Source organism: Scyliorhinus canicula, chromosome 23 (assembly GCF_902713615.1).
Source record: "Scyliorhinus canicula chromosome 23, sScyCan1.1, whole genome shotgun sequence".
Lineage (NCBI taxonomy): Eukaryota > Metazoa > Chordata > Chondrichthyes > Carcharhiniformes > Scyliorhinidae > Scyliorhinus > Scyliorhinus canicula.
The window spans coordinates 24,496,650-24,513,520 of NC_052168.1; the positions used below are offsets into that span (position 1 = coordinate 24,496,650).

The 16,871-nt window shown below is 52.2% G+C and overlaps 1 protein-coding gene across 11 annotated transcripts in view; it reads left to right on the forward strand.

Annotated features, from left to right (window-relative positions):
* The window catches only part of LOC119956323 (meiosis inhibitor protein 1), a 536,433-nt gene that overhangs the window by 217,947 nt on the left and 301,615 nt on the right, over positions 1-16,871 (forward strand). For 9 of the 11 annotated variants that reach the window (XR_005458631.1, XM_038783445.1, XM_038783450.1 and 6 more), the window contains one exon: positions 2,199-2,290. The exons of the other annotated variants lie outside the window; for them this stretch is intronic. Coding sequence is in view for 8 of the 9 variants with exons in the window: in XM_038783445.1 (XP_038639373.1) it covers positions 2,199-2,290 (92 nt within the window). In the remaining variant the exon portion in view is untranslated. The remainder of the gene's footprint in view (positions 1-2,198; positions 2,291-16,871) is intronic. 11 annotated transcript variants of the gene reach the window in all.

A 16,871-nucleotide genomic window follows, 5' to 3' on the forward strand; every position in this document is an offset into this window, starting at 1 on the left:
AGCGATATCGGCTGCCCAGCACCCGGAGCTGCTGATCAGGGTTGCTTAAGTTGCAGCATGAAATCAAACTATATCCGCCAGCGATTGCTAGAAGGGGGTACACTCGGCCTCCCAGAGACAGTGCACCTCTCAAACTCGCTGGAGGTGGCCTCCCAGAACGTGGAGGCCTAAATCCTCCGACTGCGTGGCACCCTCGTGGACCTCGTGGTCACCGCCATCATCCAACCCGGGTGCAGAGCAAGCCTGTGCCGCGCAGCAGCCCGCCAACGCCGGAAGCCCGAGGTGCTACTTTTGCAGCCAAGGTAATCACCCCAGACAATGCTGCCCTGCACGGAACGCGACTTGCAATGGGTGTGGGAGGAAGGGCCACTTTGCAGAAGCCTGCCAGGCCCGATCTCTCCCTAAAACTTCTAAGCCCAGCAGCGCTTCCTGCTTCCTGTCGGGGCCGCCACCAGCTGCCGCGCCACCCGCTATGTGCGATCCATGGGCGCCGCCGTCTTCAATTTCGGCTGCCGCATGCGACCCATGGGGGCCGCCATCTTTAACACAATTTTGTTCTCTACCCACGGGGTTCGCCATCTTGGACGCCGGCACCATGTGCGACCATGGGGAGTGGGGGGGGGGAGGTCGCCACGTCCTGTTCATGCTCCTCTGCTCGGTTCGCCAGCTTTTCCGCTTCCTGGTTCATCTGACTCTCCGACTCGCCTCGTGGGGCCGCCTGCCTGCGCGGCTGCAGCTCCTGCTTTTCGCCTTCGCCTTCGCTGCTGCTCCTTCTTACATCTTGCCATCCGATTTATTATTATTTGCAGGCATATTTCTGTTATGTGCCTTTCTCTTTTTTTCCTGAGTTTTGGTGCGAAAAAGAAATCCTTTTTTTGCCCCTCAAACAAAAAAACTCCAAGGGTTTTTTATCCTTTTAAAAACAATTTTTTTATATATATAAAAAGGATTTTTTTTTTAAATGTTGAATAAAAATTTTTTTTTTTTTGTCTTATCCTCTCCATGCATAGACTTTCAGGCTGTTTCTTGTTGCGATCCCCACTCCTCCTTCACGTGCAGCTGCTCCGCTGACCAGCACCAGTCTCTCTTTTTTTTCTCTTCAGCTCCGTGGAACGGAACTTTGGTGCCTGGGCAGGGCGAGGGAGGCAGGGCCTATTTCACAGGAGTTTAATTTTTTTTTAAACCCGCCGGGAAATCCCCCGAACAAAGCTGTGATTTTGTGGACCTGCGGGAGCCTCTTTGCTGCGGCCGCCAGTTTTCAGGATATTAATTCCACCATAGGGCAGCACGGTCGCACAAGCTTCACAGCGCCAGGGTCCCAGGATCGATTCTCCACTGGGTCACTATCTGTCTGCACGTTCTCCCCATGTCTGTGTGGGTTTCCTCCGGGTGCTCCGGTTTCCTTCCACAGTCCACAGACGTGCAGGTAGGTGGATTGGCCATGATAAATTGCCTTTAGTGACCAAAAAGGTTAGAAGAGTTATTGGGTTACGGGGATAGGGTGGAAGTGAGAGTTTAAGTGGGTCAGTGCAGACTCGATGGGCTGAATGGCCTTCTGTACTGTATGTTCTATGTAACGCCCCCACCCGCCCACTAGATCTACCAGGCACTCTGGGCTTACAGCGACCACCGTGTCCATTTAGCAGATTCCAGGATCAGGGCATCCCCTTTCAATGAATGTGGTAGCTCATTAACTGGAAAATTAACTCTCTGGCAATGCTTCAGAATTGGGAAAAATCTTAGGTGAGGTACAACAAGGAAGGAATACTGCAGTCCAATCACAAAATATTTGTCTCATCCAGCTCACTACATATATGATCATTTTGAAAATAAGCACACCTGCAGGTAAAGGACACCTGGTGCAAGTCTCTTACTGATTTACAAGTCTCACAGTTGATCTCCTGTTGCATTGCACATAAGGGGTGGTATTTAATGAAGGTGATGGGGGTCTTTCCCGTCGCAGGATAATTAGCGAGGGCCCCGAGTCAGCTCTTTTGTGGAAGACCCACTGGCTTCAAACGAAGTGCAACTCAGGTACTTCACAAATTAGTGGTGGGCCTTGCCTGACATCAAGGGCCTCAGAGGCTGGCAGCTCCACTGAAAGTAAGTGCCATCAGGGAAGTACTGACTACTGCTATTTCGACAAACAATCAATACTGATTCACTTTTAACCATTACCTATTGTGTTCTTGTTCCAGAGTCAATCTGTGATGAGGGAACAAAACAAAAAGTTTTCAAGACAAGGACAGTTGTTATTAAGTGCTTTAGTGGCTTTTCTTAATGCTTGCAGGTACTTTATATACATCAACCCCATCATATTAGGGATGTAGGTGTTATGAATAACATGCATGTATTGATTTTGTGCACTCAAATCATTTGTTATCTTTGTTATGACCATGTGAGAAGGAGTGAACTGGCTCCTCTCTATTCAACCTCCTTTTTTGGTCACAACAAAGGTTTAAGTTTATTTTTCATGAGGATATGCCTTTTCCAAATCAGAATGTATTTAACTATTTAAGCTCACCAATAAGCAGCCAATCAAAGAAGGAGAATGTTTATTCACCACTAAACCCAAGAGAAGTAATAAAAGTGTAACCGTAAGCATTCAGCCCTCATGCAGTCTGTGGTAGTATGACTAGGGGTATTATGGTACCTGGGAGTGTGAGCTGCTATTGGTGTAGAAGGCTCGCTGCCCATTGGCCCAAGTGTTGTCTTCTCATTGGTCGAGAGGAAGGTAGCTCCGCCTACGAGGCGGAGTATAAGAACCCGTGTTTCCCAGCAGCTCGGTCATTTCTGTACTCCTGCTGCTGGGCTCACTTCTTGTAGATTAAAGCCTTCGATTCGGACTACTCCTTCGTTTCTGTGTTCATTGATCGCGCATCAATTTCATCTGCAAGATTTTCATGGATGGAGCTCCGCATCAAGCCGGAGAGTCTACGACTTAGCCCCCACGCAGCGAATGTAACACTCATATTTAAGCACTGGCTAGCTTGCTTCAACAGCTACCTTAGTACGGCGGAAAACGTCCCGACGAAGGAGCAGAAACTACGCATCCTCCACTCGTGCGTCGGCACCGCCATATATACACTCATCGAGGACACAGCTGACTACGACGCGGCCATGGACCTGCTTAAAGGACACTTCGTCAAGCCGGTAAATCAAGTCTACGCTCGGCACTTACTAGTCACAAGGCAGCAGATCCCTGGTGAGTCACTGGATGGTTTTTAACGTGCCCTCCTTGTACTGGGGAGGAACTGCAGCTCCCCACAAGTGTCTGCTAATGAGCCCACGGAACTCCTCATCCGAGACGCCTTTGTTGCAGGCATGCAGTCCCCACTGATCCGCCAGAGACTATTAGAGAGAGAAACCCTGAGTCTCACGGACGCACGGTCCCTCGCTAACTCCCTAGATGTCGCGAACAGAAACGCACGCTCCTATGCCCCCGACCGCGCGGCGGCCCCCTGGGCAGCGTGAGACCCAGCCTCGCTCTCCCCCACGAACTAGGACACCCCCCAGGCCTGCGCCGCAGGGCGCCCCGAAAAACCCGCGGGGCCTCGTTTCTATTTTTGCGGCCAGGCGAAGCACCCCCGACAACATTGCCCAGACCGTTCTGCAACCTGTAAGGGCTGCGGAAAGAAAGGCCACTTTGTGGCCGTGTGCCAGGCAAAGGCAGTCGCTGCGGTCCCGGGCAGCGACCGCGGGACTCCCCCGTCTCTCTCTCTCCTTGGCCCCGCGGACCTCGCTGCCCCCATCACCCAAAGCCATGTTTGACCTCTGGGCGCCGCCATTTTACATCTCCGACGCCACGTGCGGGGGACGGGCTCCGCCATTTGAAATGAAAAAAATGAAATGAAATTAAAATCGCTTATTGTCACGAGTAGGCTTCAATGAAATTACTGTGAAAAGCCCCTAGTCGCCACATTCCGGAGCCTGTCCGGACGGGCACCGCCATCTTGGCTCGGCTCCGAGGACCCCGCGGGTGACTACTCACTGCCCGATGAAGACTCCGACTATCTGCCACGACTCGCTTCAGTCACTCTGGACCAGTCTTGACTCCGCACCCTCTCTACAGCAACAACAAAGATACTGCTCAACGGGCATGAGCCGACCTGCCTGCTGAACTCTGGGAGCACGGAGAGTTTCGTCCACCGCATCACGGTAAGACGCTGCGCTCTCCCTGTCTACCCAGTCAAACAAAAAATTGCCCTGGCCTCTGGCTCCCGTTCAGTACAGATCACGGGGTGTTGTATAGCGGACCTCACCGTCCAGGGGAGGGAGTTTAAAAATTACAGACTCTACATCCTCCCCCACCTCTGCGTGGCCGCACTCCTGGGGTTAGACTTCCAATGTAACCTCCAGAGTTTAACATTTAAATTCGGTGGCCCAATGCCCCCCCCCCCCCTCACTGTCTGCAGCCTCGCGACCCTCAAGGTCGATCCCCCGTCCTTGTTTGCAAACCTCACCCCAGATTGCAAACCTGTCGCCACCAGGAGCCGACGTTACAGTGCCCAGGAACGGACTTTCATCAGGTCGGAGGTCCAACGGCTTCTGAAGGAAGGGGGTCATCGAATCGAAGCTAGCAACAGCCACTGGCGAGCACAAGTTCTGGTGGTAAAAACCGGGGAGAAGAATAGGATGGTCCTAGACTACAGTCAGACCATCAACAGGTTTACACAGCTGGACATGTACCCTCTCCCCCGTATATCCGACCTGGTCAACAGGATCGCGCAGTACAAGGTCTTCTCCACAATGGACCTCAAGTCTGCCTACCACCAGCTCCCCATCTGCGCAATCGATCGCAAGTACACTGCGTTCGAGGCGGACGGGCGGCTCTACCACTTTTTAAGGGTTCCCGTCGGTGTCACAAACGGGGTCTCGGTCTTTCAAAGGGAGATGGGCCGAATGGTCGACCAATACGGCTTATGGGCAACCTTCCCGTATCTCGATAATGTCACCATCTGCGGCCACGATCAGCAGGACCACGACACCAACCTCCGCAAATTCCTCCAAACCACAAAACTCCTTAATCTGACTTACAACAAGGACAAATGCGTGTTTAGCACCGACCGCCTAGCCATCCTCGGCTACATAATGCGAAATGGAGTCATAGGCCCCGACCAGGAACGCATGCGCCCCCTGATGGAGCTCCCCCTCCCCCACTGCCCCAAAGCCCTCAAGCGCTGCCTCGGTTTTTTCTCATATTACGCCCAGTGGGTCCCCAATTACGCCAACAAAGCCCGTCCCCTCATCCAATCAGCCACGTTCCTCCTGTCGATGGAGGCCCGCCAGGCCTTCAGCCGCATCAAAGCAGATATCGCAAAGCGATATGCGCGCTATCGACGGGTCCCTCCCCTTCGAGGTCGAGAGTGACGCGTCCGATATAGCTCTGGCAGCCACCCTCAACCAAGCGGGCAGACCCGTGGCCTTCTTCTCCCGTACCCTCCATGCTTCAGAAATCCGCCACTCCTCGGTCGACAAGGAAGCTCAGGCCATAGTAGAAGCTATGCGACACTGGAGACACTATCTGGCCGGCAGGAGGTTCACCCTCCTCACAGACCAACGGTCAGTAGCCTTCATGTTCGACAATGCACAGAGGGGCAAGATAAAGAACGATAAGATCTTGCGGTGGAGGATCGAGTTGTCCACCTACAACTACGACATCTTGTATCGTCCTGGGAAGCTGAACGAGCCTCCCGGCGCCCTGCCCCGTGGCACCTGTGCCAACGCACAAGTGGACCACCTCCGATCCCTACACGCGGACCTCTGCCACCCGGGGGTCACCCGCTTCTTTCACTTTGTAAAGACCTGCAACCTGCCCTCCTCCATCGAGGAGGTCAGGACAGTCACTAGGGACTGCCACATCTGCGCGGAGTGCAAGCCACACTTCTACCGCTCCGAAAAAGTGCATCTGATAAAGGCTTCCCGCCCCTTTGAACGCCTCAGCATGGATTTCAAAGGTCCCCTCCCCTCTACCAACCGTAACACGTACTTCCTCAACATGATTGACGAGTACTCCCGCTTCCCATTCGCCATCCCCTGCACCGACATGACCACACCCACCATCATTAAAGCCTTACACACCATTTTTTCACTGTTCGGATTTCCCGCGTACATGAAAATGAAAATCGCTTAATGTCACGAGTAGTCTTCAAATGAAGTTACTGTGAAAAGCCCCTAGTCGCCACATTCCGGCGCCTGTCCGGGGAGGCTGATACATCCACAGCGACCGGGGGTCCTCCTTTATAAGCGACGAACTGCGTCAATTCCTGCTCAACAAGCGCATTGCCTCAAGCAGGACGACCAGTTATAACCCCCGGGGTAACGGACAGGTAGAGAGGGAGAACGGTACGGTCTGGAAGACCGTCCTGCTGGCCCTACAGTCCAGAAATCTCCCAGTCTCCTGCTGGCAAGAGGTCCTCCCAGATCCCCTCCACTCAATCCAGTCACTGCTTTGCACATCTGCCAATCAAACGCCTCACGAACGCCTTCTTGTCTTCCCCAGGAAGTCTTCCTCAGGGACCACGCTCCCGACCTGGCTGGCTGCCCCCAAGAAATCCTGCTCCGGAAATACGTGCGGCGCACAAGTCGGACCCGTTAGTCGAGAGGGTCCAGCTGCTCCATGCAAACCCGCAATACACGTATGTGGAGTACCCCGATGGCCGACAGGACACGGTCTCCCTACGGGACCTGCCGCCTGCCGGATCCCCGCCCCCGGCACCAGTCCCCCCACCCCCCCCTCCAGCCGCAACTGCTTCCTGCAGTGGCTCCCCTCCCTGCCCCGCCAACCCCCTCGCCTGGAGGACCAGACCCCCCCCCCCCCCCCCCCCCCATGGTCTGGCCCTCACCAGCTCTGCCTAGGGGTACGGACGCAGCCACGAGGACCGGATCATTGCTCCCGGAGTCATGGACGCCTGCATCTCCAATGTCTCCAGCGAAGCTCCGCAGGTCGCAGAAGACATCCAAGGCCCCCCGATCGAGTCGATATGAACTGTTAATGGACTTTTTTTTGTTTGTTCTCTTGTTTCCAACTCTGTAAATAGTTACCGTGTTCTGACACGTTCCTGTATATAGTTACGGGCCAGTGGGCAGCCACCGCTGGAGAGGTATGATCTCACATCACTAGTCATACTACCAGTCTCTTATCCCACTCGCACGGGACACCCCCCTCTCTCATTCCCCGCCTTCCTTTCTCAACAAGGGGTGAATGTGGTAGTATGACTAGGAGTATTACGGTACCTGGGAGTGTGAGCTGCTATTGGTGTAGAAAGCTCGCTGCCCATTGGCATAAGTGTTGGTCGAGAGGAAGGTAGCTCCGCCTACGAGGCGGAGTATAAGAACCCGTGTTTCCCAGCAGCCAGGTCATTTCTGTATTCCTGCTGCTGAGCACACGTTTTGTAGATTAAAGCCTTCGATTCGGACTACTCCTTTTCTGTGTTCATTGATCGCGCATCACAGTCTTGCGCCATACTGCCGCTCCCCCTTCCCCCACACACATATAGACAGGTATCAGAGATAAGGGGAGTCCAGTAAATAAGGTAAAATAATACACAATCCCTTGATTACCCTTGAGGCAGAGATTTTAAATGCTGTGGCTGATTTGAGTTCGCTTTTTTTGTATGTGGTCAGATGTAAACGATATTGCAACTAGTATGAGATCTTGGTTTGCTGTTGGGTTGCTGATTGAGTTAGTATTTCAAGCGAGGTGCACTCTTATTCCAAAAGAGGGGGGGGGGGGGGGGAGCAGCCATTAGCCTGTTTCATCTGCTGAAGACTTTCTTGACACTGCATATGTCACATGCAATCTCCCTCCAAGTGGCTAGGCAGCTCTACCTTGAAATACTCACCAATTTCCAAGAGGTTGTAGATGTTGCTGTGGCAACCATTGTTTTAATAGCCAGTACTCTACATTTTAAACGTCTTTTCCTTAGGCAGTTACAATTTTCGATGGATGCCGTGATTATAGGGAATATCTCTCTCTTCACATTCTTCTGTGGGTGATTAGTTTGCTTCTCACCCTTGCCTTGAAATTTGGCCTTACATTTTAAAGCAGTTTTCCCCATCTCCATTCAAATTGCAAAATTTCCATCGAGTTGAACGATGAATGATCATATTTTCAAAAATAATGGAGCATTGCCTTGTGACACCTTATCCAAGATAAATTGTTCAATATTAATTTTTATATACATGATGTGAAAGAGCGAAAGGCTTCAGAAAGTTTTTTCTACAAAATTGCTTGATTACTAGAATGCCCAACAACAACAACAACAACAATAACTTGTATTTATACAACACCATTTTATACCAATCATGGTATTTAAAAATAGCTATGCATATGGTCAGGTCAAACCTCCATAGCATGCTTAGTAATCTGGGCATTAAGCTTTCTTGTCAAAACTTCAACTGCTGCTTCCTTCTTATCATTACCCACCATATATTAAGGATGTGAGATTTCAGCTATCTTGGAGAGACTCGAGAAACTGGGATTCATCTCCTTAGAACAGAGAAAGTTAAGTTTAATAGAGGAGTCAAAACTATGAGTAACTATGAGCAAATAATGAGAAACTGTTTGCACTGTCAGGAGATTCAGTAACTGGAACCCATAGATTCAAAATAATTCATAAAAGGCCAGGAAGATTGGGAGGATTATTTTTGTTCAAGCAATTTGTTATGATTAGAATGTACTGCCTGAAAGGACCATGGAAGCAGATTAAGTAAAGACTTTCTAAATGGAATTGGAACTTCACTTAAACAAGGAAACTATTGCAACACTATAGGAACAGAAAAGGGGGAATGGGACTACTTATCAGCTCAGTTCGGAAGCAGGTACAGCACAATAGGCCAAAGGCCCTCCTTCTGTGCTGGGTATAAGGCAGATTGGAACTATGCGATGAATATAGTAAATTTTTATATTTTGTCGTAGTAATGTTATTAAAAATCCTGGTTTAAAGTATGCACAGGCAGGTGGCTGCTGAAGCTGTAATTAAGGAATCATAAAGGGGGTAATCATTGATTTTAATCAATTACTTGTGTTAAAGCGTTGGGCGTGTGCATGGTTAATTCCAGCCCCACAGTCCCAACATAAGTGAATTGACCAATAATTTGTGTATTTTCCTGAGATCTTTGACCCTTGACTGCTCCAATGAGTTTCATGCACCAGATTTGCAAGTAAAATAGTAACAAAACTGTTTATTTATAACAAGAGTAAAAGATGAAGCTTCCGGTTGCGGCTATGCGGAGCTAAGCCGCACGTTCTGCAGCTCCCGCTTTTATAGGACTTGTGCGCTCTTTTAAGGGCCCCAAACGGCGCTGATTCGACGATTCCCGGTGGGTAAAGGGGTCTGGAGCAAAACCCCCCCGGGATTTATGGTGCAGACCCGGAGTAGGGTGAGGAGAAAAACAGCAGCAGCTCCCCTGGAAAAGCGGGGGAAGGTGGACAAAATGGCAGCCGGTGGAGCCACTGAGGAGTGGAGGCAGTGGGCGGAGGAGCAGCAGGCGGCCCTTCTGCGCTATTTTACGGAGCTGAAAGGGGAGTTGCTGGAATCCCTGAAGGTTACGACAAGTAAGCTGCTGGAGACCCAGACAACCCAGGGTGTAGCGATACTTGAGTTGCAGCAGCAGGCCTCTGAGCGCGAGGATGAGCTCTCGGCCCTCGTGGGGAAGGTGGAGATGCACGAGGCGCTCCACAAAAATCGTTTCCACAAAACGCAAGATCGTTTCGAGGAGATGGAGTTTTGATCAAGGAGGAAGAACTTGCGGATCCTGGGCCTCGCGGAGGGGCTGGAGGAGTCTGACCTGTCGGCCTATGTGGCCGTGATGTTGAACTCGCTGGTAGGGGCAGGATCCTTCCATCTGCCCCTGGAGCTGGAGGGGGCCCACAGAGTACTGGCCAGGCGGCCTAAGGTGAATGATCCCCGGCGGGCAGTGCTGGTGCGGTTCCATCGGTTCAGTGACCGGGAGTGTGTGCTGCGATGGGCCAAGAAGGTGAGGAGCAGTAAGTGGGAGAATTCGGTAGTGCGCGTCTACCAGGACTGGAGTGCGGAGGTGGCTAAGCGGAGAGCCGGGTTTAACTGGACGAAGGCGGTTCTCCACAGCAAGCAGGTGAAATTCGGCATGCTGCCGCCTGCGCGCTTGTGGGTCACCTACAAGGACCGGCATCACTATTTTGAGTCCCCGGAGGAGGCGTGGGTCTTTGTGCAGGCTGAAAAGTTGGACTCGAACTAGGGATTGGGGGCTGTGGGGGTTTTTTGTATCACTGTTTATGCTGTTGCTGGTTATTCTGTTTGTTTTTTTTCCCGCTTTCGGATGATGTTGGTTATGGTTTTGTGTTTTAAGGGGGGTGTTGGGGTCTGTGGTTGTTCTGTTTTTGTTTGTACGGGGTTGGTGGATGGGTTGGGACTGCTTTTTGGGAGCTGCGTTGAGGGCGTGGGGTGGGGCAGTGGGAAAACGCGGGCTATCCTCTTGTTTCCCGCGCTGCGGGACGAGGGGGGTGGAGCTGGAGGCAAGGGGCGTGGGTATCAGTTCCGTTTTCCCGCGCTGGAGCGATGCCAAGGAACTGCTGCAGGGGGGAGGGGTCAGAGTTAGAGCGGGAGCTGCCGGGGTCAGCAGAAGTCAGCTGGCTCACGGGAGTATTATGGAGGGAATGTCGCGACTAGGAGGGGTCCTGGCCTGGGGGGGGGGGGGGGGGGGGGGATACCGGGTTGCTGCTGGATTGGCCAGGGAGGAGCTGGTGTGGGTCGGGTGAGGTTCTATCGCCGTGGGAAACGGGCCGAGGGGGGGGGGGGTGCTGGCCAGAGGCGAGCAGTGTATGGGCTATGGCTAGTCGACGGGGGAGGGGGCGGGGTGCCCCCTGATCCGGCTGATCACGTGGAACGTGAGGGGGTTGAATGGGCCGGTTAAGCGGGCCTGGGTGTTTTCACATCTGAAGGGGCTGAAGGTGGACGTAGCCATGCTCCAGGAGACTCACCTGAAGGTGGTGGACCAGGTTTGTCTGAGGAAGGGGTGGGTGGGGCAGGTTTTCCATTCAGGGCTCGACGCGAAGAACCGGGGGGTGGCGATCCTGGTGGGAAAGAGAGTGGCGTTTGAGGCGTCTAAGGTGGTGGCTGATAGTGGCGGCAGATATGTGATGGTGAGCGGTAAGCTGCAGGGGGAGAGGGTGGTGTTGGTAAATGTGTATGCCCCGAATTGGGATGATGCTGGTTTCATGAGGCGTATGTTGGGCCGCATTCCTGACCTGGAGGTGGGGGGCCTGATCATGGGGGAGGACTTTAATATGGTGCTGGATCCCCTACTGGATCGTTCTAGTTCTAGGACAGGCAGGAGGCCGGCAGCGGCCAAGGTGTTGAGGGGGTTTATGGACCAGATGGGAGGGGTGGATCCCTGGTGGTTTGGGAGACCGAGGGCTCGGGAGTATGGGACTGGTCCCGAGGGTGGAGGAGGCCGAATATTCGGCTATAGCGATTTCGGACCATGCTCCGCATTGGGTCGATCTGGAGATGGGGGAGGTGCGGGACCAGCGCCCGCTTTGGCGTCTGGACGTGAGGTTGTTGGCTGATGAGGAGGTGTGCAGGAGGGTCCGGGGATGTATCGAGAGGTACCTCGAGGTCAATGATACTGGGGAGGTCTGGGTGGGGATGGTGTGGGAGGCTCTGAAGGCAGTGATTAGGGGGGAGCTGATCTCCATCCGAGCCCATAGGGAGAGGGGGGAGAGCGAGAGACTGGTGGGGGAGCTGTTGAGTGTAGATAGGAGGTATGCGGAGGCCCCGGAGGAGGGATTGCTGGGGGAGCGCCGTAGCCTGCAGGCCAAGTTTGATTTATTGACCACCAGAAAGGCGGAGCCACAGTGGAAGAAGGCGCAGGGAACGGTCTACGAGTATGGAGAGAAGGCGAGCAGGATGCTGGTGCATCAGCTTCGCAAGCGGGACGCGGCAAGGGGGCGGGGTGGGGAATGGAGAGCTTTTTGGACAGGCTGCGATTTCCAAAGGTACAGGAGGAGCAGGTGGAGGGACTGGGGGCGCCGATCGAGTTGGAGGAGCTGGTTAGAGGGATTGGCCACATGCAGTCGGGGAAGGCGCCGGGACCGGATGGGTTGAATTTTATAAGAAATACATGGACCTGTTGGGCCCCCTGTTGGTTCGGACCTTTAACGAGGCATGGGAGGGGGGTGTTTTGCCCCCGACGATGTCACGGGCGCTGATTTCCCTGATCCTGAAGCGGGATAAGGAGCCCTTGCAGTGTGGATCATATAGGCCAATTTCACTGCTGAATGTGGATGTCAAGTTGCTGCCGAAGATCTTGGCCACTAGAATAGAGGACTGTGTGCCGGGGGTGACACATGAAGATCAGACGGGTTTTGTGAAGGGGAGGCAACTGAACACTAACGTGCGAAGGCTGCTAAATGTGATAATGAGAGGCGGAAATTGTGGTGGCATTGGATGCAGAGAAGGCCTTTGACAGGGTTGAGTGGGGGTACTTGTGGGAGGTGTTAGAGAGATTCGGTTTTGGGGAGGGGTTTATTAAATGGGTGAGGTTGCTGTACGAGGCCCCGATGGCGAGTGTAGTGACAAACGGGAGGAGGTCCGAGTACGTCAGGCTCTACCGTGGGACGAGGCAGGGGTGGCCCCTGTCCCCCTTGCTTTTTGCGTTGGCATTTGAGCCTCTGGCCATGGTGCTCAGGGAGTCGGGGAGGTGGAGGGGTCTGATGCGGGGTGGGGAGGAGCACTGAGTGTCGCTTTATGCAGATGACTTGCTGCTGTATGTAGCAGACCCGGTGGAGGGAATGCCGGAGGTGATGGAGATTCTTGCTGAGTTTGGGAGTTTCTCGGGCTACAAGTTGAACCTGAGCAAGAGCGAGCTGTTTGTTGTAAACCCGGGAGATCAGGAGGAGGGGATTGGTAGGCTCCCGCTAAAAAGGGCAGTGAGGAGTTTTAGGTACCTGGGGGTTCAGGTGGCTAGGGGTTGGGGGACTTTGCATAAGCTTAATTTTACTAGGTTGGTGGAGCAGATGGAGGAGGAGTTTAAGAGGTGGGACATGCTGCCGCTGTCATTGGCGGGTAGAGTACAGACCGTGAAAATGACAGTGCTCTCGAGGTTTTTGTTTTTGTTTCAGTGCCTCCCCATTTTTATTCCGAGGGCCTTTTTTAGGAGGGTGAATAGCAGCATCACGGGATTTGTTTTGGCGCACGGGACTCCGAGGGTGAGGAGGGTCTTTTTGGAGTGGGGCAGGGATAGAGGGGGGCTGGCGCTGCCCAACCTCTCTGGGTACTATTGGGCGGCTAACGTCTCGATGGTACGTAAGTGGGTAATGGATGGGGAGGGGGCAGCATGGAAACGGATGGAGATGGCGTCCTGTGGAGGCACGAGCCTGAAGGCACTGGTAACGGCGCCGTTGCCGCTCCCTCCAACGAGGTACACTACGAGCCAGGTGGAGCCGGGAGTGCAGGAGGCGAAAGAGGCCAGTGTTTTGGCCTTTGCGTCCCTAGTAGCCCGGCGGAGGATCTTGTTGCAATGGAAAGATGCGAGACCCCCAAGCGTGGAGACCTGGATCAATGACATGGCGGGATTCATTAAGCTGGAGAGGGTAAAATTCACCCTGAGGGGGTCGGTACAAGGGTTCTTTAGGCGGTGGCAGCCTTTCCTCGACTTTCTGGCTCAACAATAAGGAACTAGGTCAGCAGCAGCAACCCGTGGCGGAGGGGGGGAAAGGCGGGGGGGGGGGTTTCAGGGGGGTATTGTTTATGTTAATTTAATTATTGTTAATTTATTTTGTTGTTTATTGGGTTTGGGGTGGGTGGGGAGGGTTCGTTATATGCGTTGTTACGGGTGTCGGGGGGGTGTTTATTATTATTATTTTTATTGTTCTGTTGCTATACATTTTTCAAAAAATTTCAATAAAAAGTTTTTTTTTAAAAGAGTAAAAGATGAACATATAATGGTAAGAATGAAACAATGCTTATCTAATTATTCCTCAAACCCCATCCCACCCTCAACCCAGACACACACAAGATAGACATACGGTGGAGAGGGGAAGAAAGGTTAAAAAATAACAGGGATTAAAAGGTATGAGAGATTTGAGAATCTTTGCAGCTGAGGTGGAGGTCTTTAAAGGGGGTGACCTCTTCAGAATGAGAGGTGTTGAAAACTGTAGGTTGGTTCAGATCTTCAAGCTGGGCCACTCAGGCCGGATTCTCAGGCTTTAGGATCCCCTCGAGGGACACACTTCAACTTGTGTTGAGCTGAGCCTTTTCCATGGAAGATGCACTTCAGGTTTGCTTAGTTTCTGATATAAGGTCAGCTTCAGCAAATTCACCAACAGCTTGCCTCAGTTAAACAGAATATCAGAGCAGCAGTTTTCACGATGTCTTCGAGTGATCTGATAAGTTTCATGGGAGAGGAATCTGGTAAGTTCCCATCTCCCCAGCTCTATCCTCAGCCTTTGAATGCTCACTAACTACTCTGTTTACCTGAAGGGAGTTCCAGTTGAGATTTGAGAAAGAATTCCACCCCTTCTGGGAGAGAGATTCAAAAGGATCCTGCTAAGCTCTGCAGTTCCAATCAAAATTGAAAGTAACACACACGCAGGCACCCAGCAGGGCATTCAGGATAAAAAGCCCCAATCCGCATCGAGGATCTGGTTAGCCCTGGGGTTGCAATACAGCTGATTAATTGTTAGTGAAGTCTGTCAAGACGTGTCACTGTTGACGTCAGAGCACATCCTGCAACTGTTACTTTTAAATTAAAGGTGTAGGCCCCAGCAATGCCCAGGTGCAGGAGTTTTAACAGCCAAAAGAACAGAAATTAAAAGGGGAACAAGAATCCAATGAGGATTCACAAGAGGGTTCCTTACACTTGTTTACAGAAAGATGGATAATGGAATATTGTTTATATTTTTGGAGGTTCCCTGGAGTATAGATAATTAATGAGGCATGGTGACTCATGGTCTTAGCTAAGCAGGCCATTGGACACCTTAGTATAATGTAACTAATGGAAGGAGCCTGGTCTGTCTGTGGTTTTGGCACAAGGTGTCGTGGGTGAAGTATCCTTTCCTCACAATTTTACAATTGCAAGTTGTGGTTTTTTTTTCATCCGATATCCTAACAAAGGTCGGGGTCTGCTCCGGTACCCTAGCAATTGCTAGTATTAAACAACAAGAGCTGAGAGGAAAAATAGGTAATTGTGAGTAGTCACCTTGATACCTAACTTATGTCAGGAGCTGTTATCATAGGTTCTGTAGTAAGTCCACGGAGGCAGAAGTCCCGTCACCAGAATTCCTTTTATTTACAAACTCAACAGCTGAACAATCATGACCATTCAATCTGCTGTTTACACCGGGAGTGTAGAGGGTCTGACACTCCCTGTTATATACACAGAAAGGGGTTCCCTGATTGGGCTACTAATCAGGGAACTCGTATTCTAATTGGCCAATCTCAAAGGCGTTGCCTAAGTCATTACACCCCTCCCCCAAAGTCCAAGGAGCCCCCATGGTCCTCGTGACTCATGGGTCTCCTGCTTCATTTTTGCGCCGGGTCCGGCTCCTCCACTTCGGCCTCCGACGTTGGGGGTGTATAACGGCTTAGGCGTCTGTCTTTTCTGATGTGAGCACTTGATAGGCGGTTCGCCCCCTTCCTCCAGAGGCAGGGGTGCAGCTGCGGCATCATCCATGGTCTCCATATCCGAGTCCAGTGTCCTCACCAGTGGTGTCGGAGGGGCGTGAATAGTTTGTCGGGGAGAGCTCTCCTTGGTATGTTGGTCTGAGTCAGCTCCGGAGGAGGAAACAAATCAGAGGCCCTGCTTCGTTTTTGCACCGGGCCTGGCTCCTCCACTTCGGCCTCCGCGTAGGGGGGTATGATGGCTAGGCACCCGTGATGTGACCATCAATTCACTCAAGACACGAGTAAAAGTAAACTGTGGCTTTAATCGACGTACAACTGAGCCTGCCTGCGATTAGATGAACTGAGGGCAGGCTCGCAAGACCGCAGCACTTTATACTTCCGGTTGTGGGAGGAGCCAAGGGTGGAGCCCTGTACGTGCTCCTCATCTCCCCCTGTGGGCAGAGCCACTCAACGGCTCACAGATGGAGCCCACAGGGACACAGTGATGCACAGTGTGAATTATACATATACATTCACCACAACCCGTCTTTTCGGAAGCGAGCGCCTAAGGGGTAGGTCTCCCCCTTCCTCCGGAGGCAGGGGTACAGCTGCAGCATCATCCACGGTTTCCATATCCGATGTCCTCACCAGTGGTGTGGGAGGGGCATGAATAGTTTGTCGGGGAGGACTCTCCACGGTCCTTGGTATGCTGGTCCGCACCTGGCCCAGGTGTTTTTTTAATTACATGTTTTCCCACACGTATCTCATACGACACAGGTCCTGTCCTGGCCTTGACTGTTCCTGCTACCCATGTGGGGCCATTCGCATAATTTCTAACCCATACATTTTCACCCGTGTTGAACTGCCTTTCTCGGCGAGTGTTGTCATGGCCCCTGCATTAGGCCTCTTGGTTTCGCTCTATTTTGCCACCTAAATTCGAGAATAGTAGACTCAGCCGGGTTCAGAGTCATCTGCCCATGAGTAGCTCCGTCGGTGCTATCCCCGTTGTGGCATGTGGGGTTGTTCTGTAGTCAAGTAGCCAGCGGGACAGTTTGGTGTCCAATGATGCTGCTGACTGTTTCTTCAACCCGCCTTTTAAGGTCGGGGCGACTCTCTCTCCGCCAAACCATTCGATGCCGGGTGGCATGGTGCCGTCCTTATGTGTCGAATGCCATTCGACTGAAGTCATGGCTGGTGAAAATCGATCCATTATCCGAAACTATCACCTCTGGGATACCATGAGTTGCAAATGAGGTGTGGAGTTTTTCCAATGGTAGTTTTTGA